The 16513-nt window shown below is 35.9% G+C and overlaps 1 protein-coding gene across 3 annotated transcripts; it reads right to left on the bottom strand.

Moving 5' to 3' along the window:
- Positions 1 to 2198: 2198 nt before the first annotated feature.
- Positions 2199 to 15563, bottom strand: EMB2777 (Sas10/U3 ribonucleoprotein (Utp) family protein). 3 transcript variants are annotated; one of them, XM_088513932.1, is made up of 18 exons: positions 15520 to 15546; positions 15449 to 15484; positions 15230 to 15347; positions 14767 to 14855; positions 14283 to 14382; positions 12715 to 12863; positions 12356 to 12511; positions 12006 to 12133; positions 8585 to 8672; positions 7593 to 7772; positions 6260 to 6430; positions 6058 to 6135; positions 5791 to 5930; positions 5569 to 5707; positions 3350 to 3603; positions 2843 to 2903; positions 2682 to 2750; positions 2199 to 2594 (listed from the first exon to the last, which is right to left on the bottom strand). In XM_088513932.1, the coding sequence occupies exons 3-18, from the start codon at positions 15333 to 15335 to the stop codon at positions 2463 to 2465; spliced, it is 2040 nt and encodes a 679-aa protein (XP_088370058.1). In that variant the 5' UTR covers positions 15336 to 15347; positions 15449 to 15484; positions 15520 to 15546; the 3' UTR covers positions 2199 to 2462. The 3 variants fall into 3 exon arrangements, with proteins under 3 accessions (XP_088370058.1, XP_059434763.2, XP_059434762.2); XM_059578780.2 differs by having other exon boundaries at positions 15230 to 15368; positions 15449 to 15563; XM_059578779.2 differs by having other exon boundaries at positions 15449 to 15563.
- Positions 15564 to 16513: the final 950 nt, after the last annotated feature.

Genomic DNA, 16513 nt, shown 5'->3' with positions numbered 1-16513 from the left:
TCCAACCCTAGTTTTCAGAAAAAAAAAAAAAAGGATTTGGACCAATTTCAATCAAAGAGTCTACTTTGCTGTTGAATTAATAATTTCAATCAAAAGATACTCCTAATGTTGTGAAGGTGTTTATATGGAGAGCATGTCACAATGTTCTAGCTACGAAATCAAATTTGTGCCGATGAAAAATCACAGGATCCTTTATGCCCCATTTGTGGCACAGAGTTGGAAACTACGGGGCATGTTTTATGGAGCTGTCTAACTACACTGGACATATGGAGTGGGTGTGCTAGACATATTTAGAAAATGAGCGTCAATCACAACGAATTTGTGTTTATATGGGAGGAGCTTCTAAGACTTTTGAGTAAGGAGGACATGGAATTCATGGTGGTGTTGCTCAACAACTATGGCTACGACGTAACACCTTTGTTTATGGGAATAAGATCAGCCCGTCTAGCACAGTGGTCGGATGTGTCAGGGAATCGTTGAAGACGTATCATGCAGCAAATTCTCAGAATGAGAGAATTGTTATTAGGGGGAATATAAACGATCTCAGATGAGAAGCTCCCAATAATTGCTTTGTTAAAGTAAATTGGGATGCTACTGTGGATAAACATAGGATGAAAATGGGTATCAGTGTTATAGTTAGAGATGGGATGGGAGAGGTTCTGGCTACTCTATCGTCACCAAGAGATCATATTATTGAGTCAGATATTGCAGAGGCAATTGCGGCATTGAGAGCAACCCATCTATGTCGTGAGCTAGGGTTTTACAGGGTGGTTCTAGAAGGCGATGCTCTTCAAGTGGTGCAGGCACTTAGGAAAGATGGCAGGAGTTCGAGCCGTTATGGACATATTATTGAGGAAGCTCGAGGGATATTAAGCAGTCTTCATAGCTGGAAGATTAATTATGTTGGATGATATCTTAACAGTGCAATCTATTGTCTTGTGAAAGAAGCACTTTCTCTCACTATGGAACAAGGTCTTATTGAAGAAGTCCCTCATTGTATTTCAGATATTATCTCTGTAAAGTGGTGTGCTTAATTTGGTTTTTCATTCTATAGAAATCGCTCTATTCTCCTAAAAAAAAATAATAATAATAATAATAATAATAACAATAACAATTTCAATCAAAACGACTCGGACCAATTTTTTATTTTACCTTTTTTTTCTTCATCTTGATATATAATTGCATTTTCACGTTATTTGTAGAATAAATTTGACAGAAAAAATAGACAGAAGTGTTTGATTGGATATAGTCCACAGTTCCAATCTTAAAATAAATTAAAACAAAACTGAGGCAAAGTGAGATGTTTGATATAATTTCCCACAAAAATAACACTCAAAAATTTGTGTCGTTTGTCCTAGGTATGGACTTAAACCCCCAACACGAATTGGGACAATGGCGGATCCTGTCTTATATCTTTAGTAACTGAACTCATTCTGGTCAGCCAAAACAGTGAAATTGGACAATATCACCAGATTCCATTTTTTTTGGTCATAGGCATCCACACTAGTTCTTTTTTTTTTTTTTTTTTTTTTTTTTTTTTTTTTTTTCAGTCATAGACATTCATACTGTTTAAAGACCACCTCCATTATTTTCTCAGATTAATCCTCCATGATTAAAGTTTAAGTAAGCAAGTTAATAGCATGTTAAAAAATGTAGTAATTTAAGTAAAATTTAAAGGAGAAATGTTTGTTTTCTATCTTTTGCTCGTCTTTTGTCTATTTTCGTATAAGAAATTGGTAAATCCATCATTAAAGATGTGAGACCAGTATAGATCTTACAAATTTAATAGTGAATTTGCTAAAAAAAAAAAAAAAAAAAAAATACAAGGATAAGAGATGGATGTATAACACTTCTCAATCTAAAAATCCATTTACCAACTACCATTGAAAAATTAATTTTCATGTTTAACAGAAGAAATTCTTTAACAAAAGCCAAGAGGCACCAAAGTTTGAAAGACAAATTCTAATCAAAAGATAAAATAACAAAATGATAAAGATGATAGGCACTGCCCCCTACTGCAGTCTGCAGATGACTAAAGAATGCTACTCCAGTCGCGGGCCTTTTATTCAAAAGAATAATACTTCATCTCCTACTTATGAGATAGACCAAGGAAAAAAAAAAGGAAAAAAGAAAAAGAAAAAGATGGACCAAGGGATAATCTTATCCTAGTACCAACAGATTTTGATTACTATTCAACGGATAAAACGTAAAATCATCAATAATGTTTAAAATAACCATGGCTCAATTTTTGAACCCTTGGGCCTTTCCTCTTGAAATATTTAGTATACATATATATATCATATCAAAATTTGGATGCGCAAACCTAACTTCATACCTGATCCAACAAAAACTATGATCTCTATGGAAATTTGGATGCGCCAACACTAACATGAGACATGATCCAACAAGCAAAAAAAAAACCCACTAGACGAAGTACAGAAATTGTACCAAAGAAATCGTAACTAGTTCTTGAATCTGGTGCTCCGGCTGGTTCCTACATTAATTCCAGTGGTTTCCCCACCATAAGGACCAGCAGGTTTCCTGATCTCCTGCACCTGCCCCTTCCGACGATTCAGCTTTTTCTTGTGTTGTTCCTGCAGATTTTGGGTGAGAGAGAGAGATTAGTAACTAATTCAGAGGATGACGCAATTTACATCCAAGCAGAGTTTCTGGCGTAATACCTTGTACTTCTTCCTTGGATTTTTGGTCTGCTTCTTGCGACTACGAGTCAGCCCCCGGTTCTTCTCCATCTGTGGGAAATTTGGCAGGAAATATATGATGAGTCCAAAGACTGATTCATGGTGAAGATCTAACAAGCCAGTGAAAGTGGGGGTGTGCTCACCTGATAAGTAATCAGCCGTTTTCCATCTGAAGTTTCAGGCAATGATGGGATTGCTGAGGTCCTGCCGAAGAAAGCATGTTTGAGAAGGCAACCACGACTAAGGGCTCGATTGGCACTCACAAACCATAAAAATAAAAAAATAAAAAAATAAAAAAATTGCAAGAAACATAATAACAATGAAAAAAGTACCTAGTTACAATGAAACACATGCACAAGAATATATATATATATATATATATATATATTCTCAAGTGCTATAGATCACTCTCTCTCTCTCTCATATATATATATATATATGAGAGAGAGAGAGAGAGAGAGATCTATAGCACTTGAGAATAAACCTAAAGCGTATAATATATAGCAAAGGAACTTGGATGAGTTATCAATCTTATTCTTAGATGTACTAGGAAATATAAATCCCTAGCAGAGAACATAATAAAGCAAGCAACCTTACTAAAATTAATAGGAGGAAGAAAAAAAGTAACTAATCAAAGTGCAGAAACATACCTTGAATACATCTCTGCTTTGGCAGCAAGTTTTGCAGCCCGTCTTTTTTCAACTTGTTTATAATACTCGACTTCTGAATCTTCTATATCACCATCCTCCATGTCAGCATCCCCACCAGTATCAACATTGCCAACTTCATCCTCAATACCATCCTCAGATATGATTCCGGCTCCAGCCAAGACTCTGAGCTCATGCTTCCTCCGCCTTGCTCCTATATCATCCCTCTTAGGTAAATCATCATCACCAGAGACCACCTTCCAGAAAAGATTGCTTGCAGATGTTATTTCAATAGTGATAGTTATAAACTTCTCAACAAAGTCAACTAGCTATCATGGTTTCCCGAAGTCGTTTTTTTTTTTTTTTTTTTTTTTTTTTTTTTTCACTTTTAACTAGTAGTAATAGGAAATTTTATCAGAAAGAGGAAGAACCAATATTCAAAAGAGTACATACGAAAGATTTTCCTATAGATCACAACCAAAATATCTGCAGATCCATTAATCCCTAGGCTGTGATTAAAGGTAAAAACTCTAGACCACAACTGACCAGATATAATCATCCACACAAAAAACCTGAACGCTAACAGATAAATAGTCAAACAAACTAGAGTTGTAAGTTGCAGGAAGGCAGGAATTACAGCTCGTTGAAATCATTCAAGGTATGAGAGTCAGCGGTTTGATAGTGACTAGAATATTCATTTGAGGACATATTTAAGACAAGGTAGGTCTTTAAGATTTCATGTACAGTCATGCTCTAAAATGGGGAAAGAAAAATTGAATCTTGCAAATAGTGATTTTGGTGCTACTAAGATGTGACACCCAAGTTAGTGTTAAAATATAATTAAATGATTAAATTCATATCTTCTTATTAACTAGAGCTTTTGGGATAAGTGGTGATTTGACATAGTATCAAAGTTAGAAGTCATGAGTTCGAACCTTGACTCTGTCAATTCAACATCCATTTAAATTAAATATTTCACGAATATAATTAAATGATTAAATTAAGCTCTTCCTATCAGCTTAAACTTTTAAAATAAGTAGTGATTTAATACTTAGTCTCAACTGGAAAAATGAATTGTCCATATTGAGTGAGTAAGACAGGGCTTTATAGATGATTCTTAGAAACTCCTATTGCAACTTGACTAGTCACTTTGGGATGATAGCACATATACGACTAGTGATTTCCCTAAGTCGTCACAAATGGTACCAAAACATCGTAGTAACACCATGTGGCACTAAGGCACTACATAACGATGACCTTGACGAGAAGGTCAAGGATTTGAGCGAGGTAAATTGTGATACTCAAGTTAGTCACACATTAGGAAGATGAATTCCACACATTGAGTAGGGATTATAAAAAGTGTTCATGGGTGCTAAGTCCCACATTGGTTTCTTACTAGGTAAGATTAGGCTTTATAAGTGATTCTAGGGAGTTCCAATTTCAACATGACTAGCCCTTTTAGAGTGACTGCATATGTGGCAAGCACTTTTTCTAGGTTATTATAAATGGTATTAGAGCAACCTAGTAACATCATGTTTGACTGTCAAGGGTTTGAGTGGGGAAGATTGTGACACCCAAGTTAGTCCCACCTTGGGAAGATGAATTCCCCACATTGAGTGGGTAGATTATAAAATGTGCTCATGGATGCTAATTCCCACATTGGTTTCTTATTATGTGAGACTAGGATAAGTGATTCTAGGGCGTTCTAATTGCAACTTTATTAGTCATTTTGAAATGATAGCGCAGAGATGGCTAACGTTTTCCCTACTTGCTACATGAGAAATCTTAAGAACTTGAAGAGAGCAAACAATTGAAGCAACATGTTCAAAATTAATTAATTTTTTCCATCAAAACATATATTCCTAAGGAGTAGTAATTAATGATTAGACATGTAAGGGCACTTTCTTGTCCCAACTAAATATGCAGGGGTAAAAAGGAAGCATGAAAGTCAGTATCATGCTCCTACCTTGGAGGAATATCCAACATGGTTTGCAAAATTGACACCAACATGAGCGAGCAAATTATGATGCCCATGTTCAATGTTTTCAAAAATAAAAAAAGTATTAAGAAAAATATTCTTTGAGTAGCTCACAGATACTATATCAAACAGATCAACAGTATTGTTTTTGACCAGTGGCTATCTTTTATATGCAGGCTACTCTAAATTGAAACATAAACTCCCCTAAAGACATACCAAGAGGTAGTCACACCAAGTTTTATACCTTGGGCTTACTCGGTTTTGCAGTAACAATTTGGGAAAGTTTACTTGAGCTCAATGAACTAGCATGACCATTGCTGAATCTAGTGGCCCCCACAACATCTATAGCATCATCATCAAAATCATCATATGTCACAAGCTGACTGTTACATTCCAAATTCACTCAATTAGTCCTCACAATGTTAGAAACAAGCAAATAATAGAGAGCCTAGGAGGAAAACAGTACCCATTGACTGGTTTCAGATGTCTCTGGGCTTTATCAGGCTTTGGAGTTATGGAACTAAGAATACCCTTCTGTTTCAATCTTTCTTCAAGGGCAGCTCTTACTTTTAACATTTCCATGCTCTGTCCACCAACTTGATCACTCTGCCATAAATTAACAGCTGTGCATCAGCAAAATTGCAGCAACCAATATGGCCCAAGATAGGCCGAGTAGTGTAACATGATTTATGTAGCCAATCCCAATTACTTGGAATTAAGATTTATATTTCACCTGATGTTTACGTTTTCCTGCTTTGTTCTCATTAACCTTCAAAGACTCCACCTTTTCCAGCTCAGCTGTGTCACCCACCTGCAGTATTAAAAGAAAGTTAAAAGATAAGCATAAAGAGAATCACTTAAGAAGCACATATTACTGAGACAAAGTAAAGAAGTAACTGCTCAGGGGAAAAAAAAAAAAGTCAAGAAGTAACTACCACTGTTGCTCCCTGGGTTTCAGCTGAAGGATAAGGCTCCTGATCTTTTGTGAAAGAATCAGAAGCCAGTGCAGTTTTCTCTGTACCCAACTTTACTAACATTTCTACCTCTTGATTGTTGTTCAGGAACTCCTCAAGCTCAGATGGAAGATTCCCATCAAGCTGTTTTGTCTGTTTAGTGAAGCAAACATTAGAAAGTTGCAAGCCATGAGGGAAACTAACTCCACCTATGAAAGCAGGGCACCACACCAAAAAGTACTATTGTAATAATCTTTGTGCTCAAAATGAGAGGAATACAATGGGCAGAAAACAGGTACTTGTATGGTCAAACAGGTTATAAATTGTCACATATAACTAATTTGAAAAAAAAAATAGTAGTAAACAGGCAAATTACCAATTTGTTTCCTGTTATTAACCAACAGACCTGACCAATTCATAATAACAAGCTTAGGCCTCATCCAAATTCTCTCTGCTTTTTTCTTACCAAAAGAATATGGCAAACAATACCAGAAACTGCTTAGTTTTAATAACCATCTGGCAAATATGTTGACAATTTTATTTTTGCAAATCAAACGCATTTTCATAATTTTTTTTTTATAAAAAAAAAAAAAAAAATCATTAGAATAGACAAATGTAAAAGCAAATTACAGGAAATCATTCAATAATCATACTTACCTAAGGGGGGAAAAAAAAGAGTAGATAAATCTTAGTATGTCAAAAAAGTTGGAAAGCTTTAGATATATTAATGTTTCATGAGCAATGCATACCTATCTAGCATGGTAACTAATCATAATATTTATTTTCTATTGGTATGGATCATGAATCCACGACTTCACCCTCCATTCCATTATAGTGGGAAGAGGAAGTTCCATTTAAGGTAGAGCTCGTTAGCTACAATAAATCTTAGTAATGACCAATATTAGTAATATATTCTGAAAATTCTAGTTATTACAAGAAAGGAATTTCCAAACTTTTAGAAGAGGATGAATTAGTTTTAGATTATTGCATTATAATTTGGATATTTCAAGCAGCACTCTTAGTATAGGTCTGCTACACTTATCCAGGGAATGATATTCACAGATAAACAGCCATGGTGCACCATTGAACTGATTTTATACATTATCACCAAGGGAGGGCAACCTGATTTTTAAAGAGGGCACAAATGCACACCATGTACACATTATCAGCAATGGTGAAAAGTGAAAACATAAGCTACATGCACACACATACCCACCCTTTTCACAATATTAATGCAAATCAAATTATTATTTTCAAGGTAATAAACTTCATGGATATAGAAGAAAATTTAGCCTTTTGAACGAGAAGAGAAGACCTTATCCAATAAGCTCTTGATCTCTACAAGGCGAGCTAGCACAGGATGATCACGAACCGGCTGCCCTTCAGATTTGAGAAGGAGATAGAAAGTTATAGCTTGGCAATAGGCTAGCAAAAGAAGCTGCTTCACCTCCAAATAGCGGATTCCTCCTTCCATCATGATTTCCCCCTGTCTCACCTTCACACAACATGAAAACATTTACATTGCTCAATACCAAGAAATGATCTAAATGCAGTTTTACATCTTACAGACCCTTCGGGTTGTGGGGCAGGGGTTAGCACAGAAGCCACAAATGAAAATTGGTCATGCAGACTCCAGCACAATACACAAGAAGAAAAGTAACAAACAACAATTATACTTTTTATTACTTATTAAAAAACTTTTGTATATTATATTGGATGGTTGTACAACCTAACCAGCCATATATACAAGCATCTTAATATCTAAATGTTATAGAATCAGGCTTGTCTAATTTTTTTTCTTTTTTTCAAATGGGAAGAAAACTCACAAACAAGATGTTTTCAAATGTTTTCTTTTATCCTGAACTGGAAATAGAAAACAGTTTTAGTACACATAATTTTGATGCTCTCTTAAATCAGGCTGTTATAAAAACAACATTTTGATATTCCTTCAAAACATACTAATTCTCTGAAAACACTCTTTTAAACACGTTTGCTATTTGCATTGCTTCAGTTTTTATAAACAGGAACCAAACAGACCTTTAAGAGCATGTTTTTAAAAACCAAAAAGATACAGCACATACACCAATCATATCAAGTCAAAATCCCAGGCGGGAAATATTATCAACCCCGAGCAGATGACACAGATAATCAAAACAAAATAAAACAGAATACCAGCACCTCTAAAAGGATTGATTCAGAAGTCAGAGAAAAATAAACCCATTTCCTGGCACATGCCATTTAAGTCATCCTCATTGGAACACTGCAAATAATACCTAATAAAACGGTAAAAGAAGAACAGATAAATACCTTGCTTAGAAGTGGATTCACTTTGCTTTCAAGCTGTTCAAGTGAATCATTCAGCTCTGACAGCAAACCAACTAATTCTGGGGCAGAACTGTAGGATAAAAATATTGTTAACCAACCACACAGAAGCATTAGACGTGAACTGCTATTGTTGGTGAAAAACAGAGACATACATTTTCAACAAGAAGCCATCATTAGGGGCCAAAAAAAAAAAGACCAGCAAAATAGCGTATTAGCATTTGTAAAGCAGCAATAGCTAGAGTAAGAACTTGTTTTTAGATAAGTAATAAACCAATACAAATAACAAGAAGAGCATGTATTTTTACCTACCACCAATGTAACAAACTTAATGCCTTCTTCACACAAAAACAATCAAATATATTAAACACCTCCCATCAACACTTAAAAGGGGCTCTGAATCAACAACCAAAAATAGATGCTGCTGAACCAGATGATTCCACAGAACCAAAGCCAAACTAAATATGATAACACATTCTGCCAAATGTAAGTTCTGTTTCTAGTTGGCTGTCCAGAATTCAGGTAGCCTTCCGTGCTGGAGGTAGTTTAGAAGGTTCTCGCCAATCTTCTTTGCCCTCTTCAGCAGTTATCATGTTAACTGGCTCCGCCTGGGTGATTTCGCGGAGGGCGTGCAAGACTCTTCATTCCCTGACCGTGATAATCACAATCTTTTCAGACAGGAGAATCAAAGAAGCTGCCAACCATTCCACGTCCGGTCCCCCTATACCTGATTGTCCCTTCGGGGAATGTTGGGGGGCCAACCTATCTACGAGATCGCGATAATGCAAGATCTGTTGGAAAGGATGACCGCCTTGATGATGAGTCAAGGATGTCTGAATGATGGGTGTTCTTCATCCAAGAATAAGAAACCTTTTGCCAATTGTTTCCCCATGAAAATCCTTGTTTGGAATTGTAGGGGGGAAGGGAATGCCAATTTTTTGCGAAGCATTAGAGATTTGATTGTCATGTACCGCCCAGTGGTGGTCGTGCTAGTTGAAACAAGGCTTGCAGGGGCCAATGCTCAGAGAATCATCTCTGAGATTCACTTTGGTGAAAGTCATGTGGTGGATTTGAATGGTCGGTCAGAGGGTATTTGGCTTTTGGGGAAGTCAGACCTCGTGGAAACGACGATCCAGCCACCAAAGAAAAAGCCTATCCTTGTGTAAGCACATACATGACTGTGTGTGTGTGTGTGTGTATAACATGATTTGATGTATATGTGGTCTGCCACCTTCTACATCCACGATCTTTAGATAGTTAGAAAAGGAGAGAAAATGAAGGGAGAAAAATGAAACATTCCCTCACATTCAGCCAAGTTCCACAGTCCTTGCTCAAGACGAAACAAGTAAACTTGATGATGCACCTCCTTAATAGCCCCCTTGACAAGCTATGGTTCTTATACTACAAACAGAAAACCTAAAACTCCTACACCACTAGTCCTTACATGTACCCATCCCAGTCAGTGTAAAAGAAATTAAAAAAAAAAAAAAAAAAGTCTTTTATTGGTCTGATATTGCCACCCTCCTAAAGTCCCCACCTTGCAAATTCTTCTCTCAAGTGCATTTCACTAACTAGGGCTGTAAATTGATCAAGTGCATTTCACAGTTTCAAATCTAAAATATCTTTTACCCCTACCCGACACACCACAACCAAACAACAAAGGCAAAATGATCCACCAAAATTCTAGCGAGTCTCCCTTTAGAGACATCAAGAAATTGTTCTTCCCATTCCAGAGAAAGAAGAAACCTATCACTTCTAGACCATGATTGAGAATCACGATTATCAAACCATATAAAATCCCCACTTGCAAGAGGGATGTCCATAAGGCCTTGGTCAAAAATGAATCCCGAAAAGTTCAACATAGCCGGTGACTGTCTTGAATTTGCCTAATCTTTCACTTGGATAACGAACCACATTAAAATCAGCTCGATACACCACAACACCTCCCACCAACTCATAAGGCCAACCAACTCACCCCAAAGACCTTTCCTCTCAACATCATCATTTGGACCATACACACCCGCAAACACCCATTCATGATTATCAATAACATTTCTAAACAAACACACTACCGAAAAATTCCCCGCTCAAGCCACAATCTTCTCCACCAGCCGCTCAAACCCCTCTCGATCCCAAGTACGACCAATCCACATGTTGTGACAACCCCATCAACTCTTAATCACCTCCCTAGAAATATGCTCCAATTTTGCCTCTTGTAAACAAACAATATCCACCTTCCAATCTCTAAGAAGACCTCTAATCCTCATCCTTTTATTCATGTTATTCAGCCCTCTCAGATTTCAGTATACTATCTTAGGTTTCATAAGGGAGTAATGCTACACACTCTCCCATTCTCACACTCCCACTTCCTGATGTGGCTTTTAAAATTACTATTAGATCAAAATCTAATAATGATTCATCTCAAATCCAATGGTAATTTTAAAAGCTAGGTTAAGGAGTGTGAGCGTAGGAGTGTAGGAGTGGGAATATGTGTAGCATTACTCTTCATAAGGCACAATTAGAACTTCTCCCCTTTCCTTTCAACAGAATTTGGGCTAGGAAAGAACAATTATAGGGGAACCCCTGATTTGAACAAAGGAGAATAATACAACAAAACCACCAGGAAATATTATTGTGGTCATCATAATGTGGTATTTTTCAATTAGGAATAGTGGACAAGCAAATAGAGTTACTCCATTATGTTAAAAGAGGAAATGAATCTATCAATTATGAGGTTTCCAATCGCTGTAAAGGCAAGAGGGTGTAGGTCTTTTCGGCGGGGTGTCGGGTTTGTTTTGTGGGTCTTGGGTTTTGTCTGTTTTGGGTTGCTTTGTGGATTTTGGGTCCTTTTTTGTTTTTCTTGCGTTTTCTTTTTCTTTTTCATTTTCTTGGTGTCCTTATGTATACTTCCAGTGTACTTTGGGGCGCCTTACGCTATTTTTATAAAGCTCTTTGATTATCTATAAAAAAAATAATTAAAAAAAAAAAAAAAAAGGAAATGAATCAATTAAGCATCGTGCATTAGTTTCCTTCATCAGATTTCTACATACTCTTATTCAACATTAGATTTCTTCTAAGCGAGCTAGAGTAGCTCAACTAGATAAATTTCTATGAAATAACACCACTTACTAGATTTCTTCTCAGATCAGATTGTTTTAAGTTGCTACTTCTCTAAGACAACTTTTTCAGCTCTAGAATGGTGATTACATCCTCTGCTACAAATCCTCCCTCCCAATAATTCTTTTAAGATTTCTACCCCTTTTAGTTTTGATCAGAATGGAACAGCATACTATTAACTTATATCACATATCTGATAGAATTGTCATCAAAAGATATAGTTCAGAGATATAAAACACCAAACTCCATAACTATGATAACTACCAATATAGAAAATGAAAAGCCTCACCTGTATAAAACATCCATCTGTTCCTCCCTTGATAGCGCATTTAGATCTTTCTTAACCTCTTCATAAGCTACACCCATGTCATCTGTGGTTTCTTTTCTATTTCTGCTTCTTCCTTTGGTCGAAATTTCCTGTACAAGCAGAGAAATTGGGTTACATGTCATTCAAAATAATTAATAGCTTATATGTCCAATTTAAACTAGCAAGTAACAAAATGAACTACAGCAGCACAAAAGGAGATAACCCAAGTTCAAAAAGGCCTAAGAAAAAAACAGAAAAAAAAAACAAGACCAAAGGATTAACTGACTTTCGCTATCAAATTATTTTTAATTGACGAGAGAATTGAACCTCACCTCTAGAGTTAATTCCCTATCACTCTCATCACTCCCATCTTCATCAATATCTTCAAGGCCAAAGTCTTCAACTGATAAAGATTTTGCTTTTTGCCTCTGCAATTTCAAAACCTCTTTCTCCTCTTCCAGAGGGCCCTCATCATCGCTTGATTGTTGCTTCATCAGAAACCAAGAAGTTAGAAATAACCTCAATTACGAATTTGCTTATGAGCATCTGAATGTACTAAAAAAATGGTTTGTGATCAAGATGGTTGCCATTAAGGCATTATTTAATTGTTACAGAAAATATATACCAAATATAGATGGAAAAAGAAGGGAGGGGGGAAGATAGGACAGATAGCATATAATATTCAAATCACCTCAAAATCACGATTATCAGCATGATAATATTGGTTCATTTTTCCCCAAATAAGCTTTTGCTCTTCTTCATCTTCTTCATCATCATCTTCATGCATATCATCCTCAACTCCGCCAAACTTTTCCCGTAAAAATTTCTGAGACCTAACAACTGCAGACAATATGCATAATTAATTAAAAAAAAATGTATCTCCAATCGCTGTAAGAAACAAAGGAAATATTAAGCAAGAGTTCTTGTCATGAAGTATATAGACTGAGTGATTTAGAAGCACAGCAAACTATATGGCAATAAAGTAAATGAAGTGATTGGCCAAACGTGAAATACTTTGCAAGGCTCAAAATCGATGGGTGTTCTTTGCTAATGGGTTATTGTTGCCATTGGTGGTGTTGTAGTGATAAATATGAGAAAACTATGCTTATTAGAAATAAAGTATATGATTATGGAGTTAATAACCATTTTAAATGAAGAATTATGATCAATGTTGCTTACTTGAACCAAAGAGTACTGAAGTTGCAATATGATATATAAGGGAGTTGTTGATTATATGAAGGAATGAGAATTTTTTTTATTTATTATTGAAATGAAGGAATGAGAATTATTTGATAGGACAACAAAACGAAAAAAATATAACAATATATCTCATGTGTTAACAATCATATTTTACAAACAAACAACAAACCTTAAATGTGACAAAATAATCCATGCTAGTTCTTAAATATTACAAACTATTTTACAAAATTGACAGATACTTTGAATTTGTGTAAAGGGAAACTACAAAATAATGAATAAAATAAGTGCTATAAGTAATTCAAGAAAAGCAATATATTATCCTTTTTTACAACATCTTTCTGCCACACACGATCCATTCTCAGACATTTTCCCAAAATTATAGCATAAGCATATCAACAGCATGGATAATGCAGAATTACTGCAAAGAGTCATTTTTGGCATCTAAATTTAAAACAAAGGGGGAATCATGCCCGGATCATATCCAAAGACTTCTTGGATCATTCTTCCGGACAACACCCTGTAATATTGATGCAAAGGTAAATGATGAATGTTAAACAACAATTTAACCTCTTCAAATTACAAAGTTGACTGTAAGTCTCCAGTTCTGAACGATGGCAATACAAATTACTCATCAAAAAAAAATTCTCAGTAAAAATCAGTGTTATTGCTAATCATTCCTAACTACTCCATCTCTACTTGTGTTCCATGCACATTTCCATAACTGGTTAGAGCATATTTTCCTCGAGCTATTTGCTGACTCTTTTTGCCCAGAATGCAGCAAAGTTCAGAAGATGCGCTAAGTGTGACAGGTTGTCACCTTTCTTTCCAGCATTTCCAGTGAAATTCACGTATTAACTTAAAAAGGTATCAGCATATGTGGGTGTTAAGATGATTTATTGATTTGATCTTTTAGTTTACATTTTCTCAAATAAAGTTATGCAATTGTTTTCAGCAGAAAATTATCCAAACAAACAGCTTGAGCAATACTCTCATAATAGGAGCCAATCAAAATTATGAAATGCAACAAAATGCATTGAATCACAAGCCATTTTTCCTTACTTTTTGCAGCAAAGCCAGTTTCTTGGGTGTCAGCATTAAAATCGTCATCATCCTCATCATCCTCATCATCCTCTTCATCATCCTCATCATCATTGACACCCTATAAGCAAATAGTGTTAATGGGTGGGGGAAAAATTACAGGTACAAATGGAAAACGCTTCCCTTGTTCAATGCTTATGCTCATCCAAACAAACTCTAAAACTAAAGTAGAGTTGTGAAGAACACATTTATATGTTTTCAACCCAAAAAAAAAAAAAAAAAAAAAAAAGGATGTTTAAAAGTACAGTTCCAACTCTTAGGAATCCATCACTTCTTACAATTTTTTCCTAGATTCTTGTAATTTAAAAACAGTTTTGTGCATATCTTAAACAAAATAAATCATTGGGATTTATAAATCCACACCAAGATTTTCATTCAACTAGGTGAATACACATAATATTTTCAGAGCAACTATTGCAATTGCATATAAAAGGGCAAAAAAAACCTTGAGATCAAAGACAGGCGCATCATCTTCATCTGATTCCCCAACATCGCCATTCACATCTAGCGGAACAACATCCCTCTGCTTGTGAACTGCAAAAACAAAGCAACTCTAAACACTTTCTTCTCAACTTTCAATAGTACCAATGTGAAGTAAGTGGCTCAAATTCCACCTTAATGACTTTTGTAAAAAAGTCACCATCAATCCCATGAAAAAAACAAATTATGAAAAGCCTATTAATCTTTTTTTTTCCTAACCTAGAATAGGAGTAAGACAAGATAAGCTAATCATTCATTCCATGACATTGAAACTATTGCAACAAAGAAACAACCAATCAAAAACCACTAAGAGCAGTATCAAGCACCAGCTTAAATTTACTATCATGTATTTGTATAAGAAATTGTTATCAGTACAATCAAACAATAATTACACAAATAATTTAGAAAGAAAGAGTGAATGAGCTTACAAGCATCAATTTCGTCGTCCATGTCAAACGACGCATCGTCGTCATCACGGGCAGTTCTCTTAGGGAATCTGGTGTCTATCTTCTGCCTCTTCCCTCTCTTAGCCATTGCCTTATAAACCTACAACGATTCAGATGAAACCTACACCGTAAATTTAAGGATCCAAATCAGGAAATAAAATAAAAACAATAAACCCACACCGACTATGGCCACCACCGCACCTCTCTGTTCAGTCTCTCACACGGTTTCTCTCTCTCGTTCTCAGCTCTGTCTCTCTCTCTCTCTCTCTCTCTCTCTCAATGCACTCTCAAAATCTCTCTCGCTGTAGTGTGGAACGAAACCAAGACGAAAGGGAGAAGAAGGGTTTATGTCAAGGGTTTAGACGGTTTGAGCCCACTGCGATCTCAGGCCCTACCTCTAAAAGCCCGACGGGCCAACGTATTCAGGCCGTAAATTAATAAAAAACTTCATTGTAATTTAATTTTAAAATTTAAACGCATTTTCATCATACTTTTTTATTTATATATAAAAAAAATATTTCACCTCTTAAAATAATAATAATAATAAGAGCAGAAACAAAACTAAGAGAAAAAGAGAAACGTAGAGGAAAGAGAGAGAGAGGTGGAGAGGGAAAGAGAGATGAGGTATTTAAAATATTCCCGAAATATTCTAGTATGTACGAAGGTATTTCTAGTATGTACGAAGGGAGTTCGGTGCTTTTAGCAGGCACTTGTAAATTGTAATAGCGAATGAGTACCAGATGGATACCTGAAATTCATTTCCCAGAGAATAAAAAGGTAAGGGAAAATCTTGTTCTTGGCATCTCATCAAGAAATTGGAACGGATATGAGGGAATCGATTGCGAACGCTTGCAACTTTGATTTTTAGGGTTCGGCATTTTAGGGGAAAAAGTAGAGCTTTCACTTCATTTTGAGTAGGGCTTTAATTAAGCCGGTATTAGATTTCCAGGATTTCCAACTCTATTTACCTATTTACCTATTAGATTTCCAACTCAGCTCATTTTAATAGGTAAATAAACGAGCTGAGCTGGAAAACCCTTGCAGGGCAATTTCGAGCCGAGTCGAGCTCGAGCAAGGGTTTTCTAACTCAACTCGAACTCGGCTCGTTTATTTATCTATTAAAATGAGCTACCCGGCTTGATTACAGCCATATTGGAAAGTAAGGCATAACAAAAGAGTTTCAGAGGCAGAAAAATGGAGTTGTGCAGAACGAAATGCATGGAGTTGAAAGGACGACAAAGGCTATGACAAACCGACTAGATCATT

The sequence above is a fragment of the Corylus avellana genome, chromosome 2 (assembly GCF_965113065.1).
Source record: "Corylus avellana chromosome 2, dhCorAvel1.hap1.2, whole genome shotgun sequence".
NCBI classification, from domain to species: Eukaryota; Viridiplantae; Streptophyta; class Magnoliopsida; order Fagales; family Betulaceae; genus Corylus; species Corylus avellana.
This window is presented reverse-complemented; position numbering and strand designations above follow the sequence as displayed.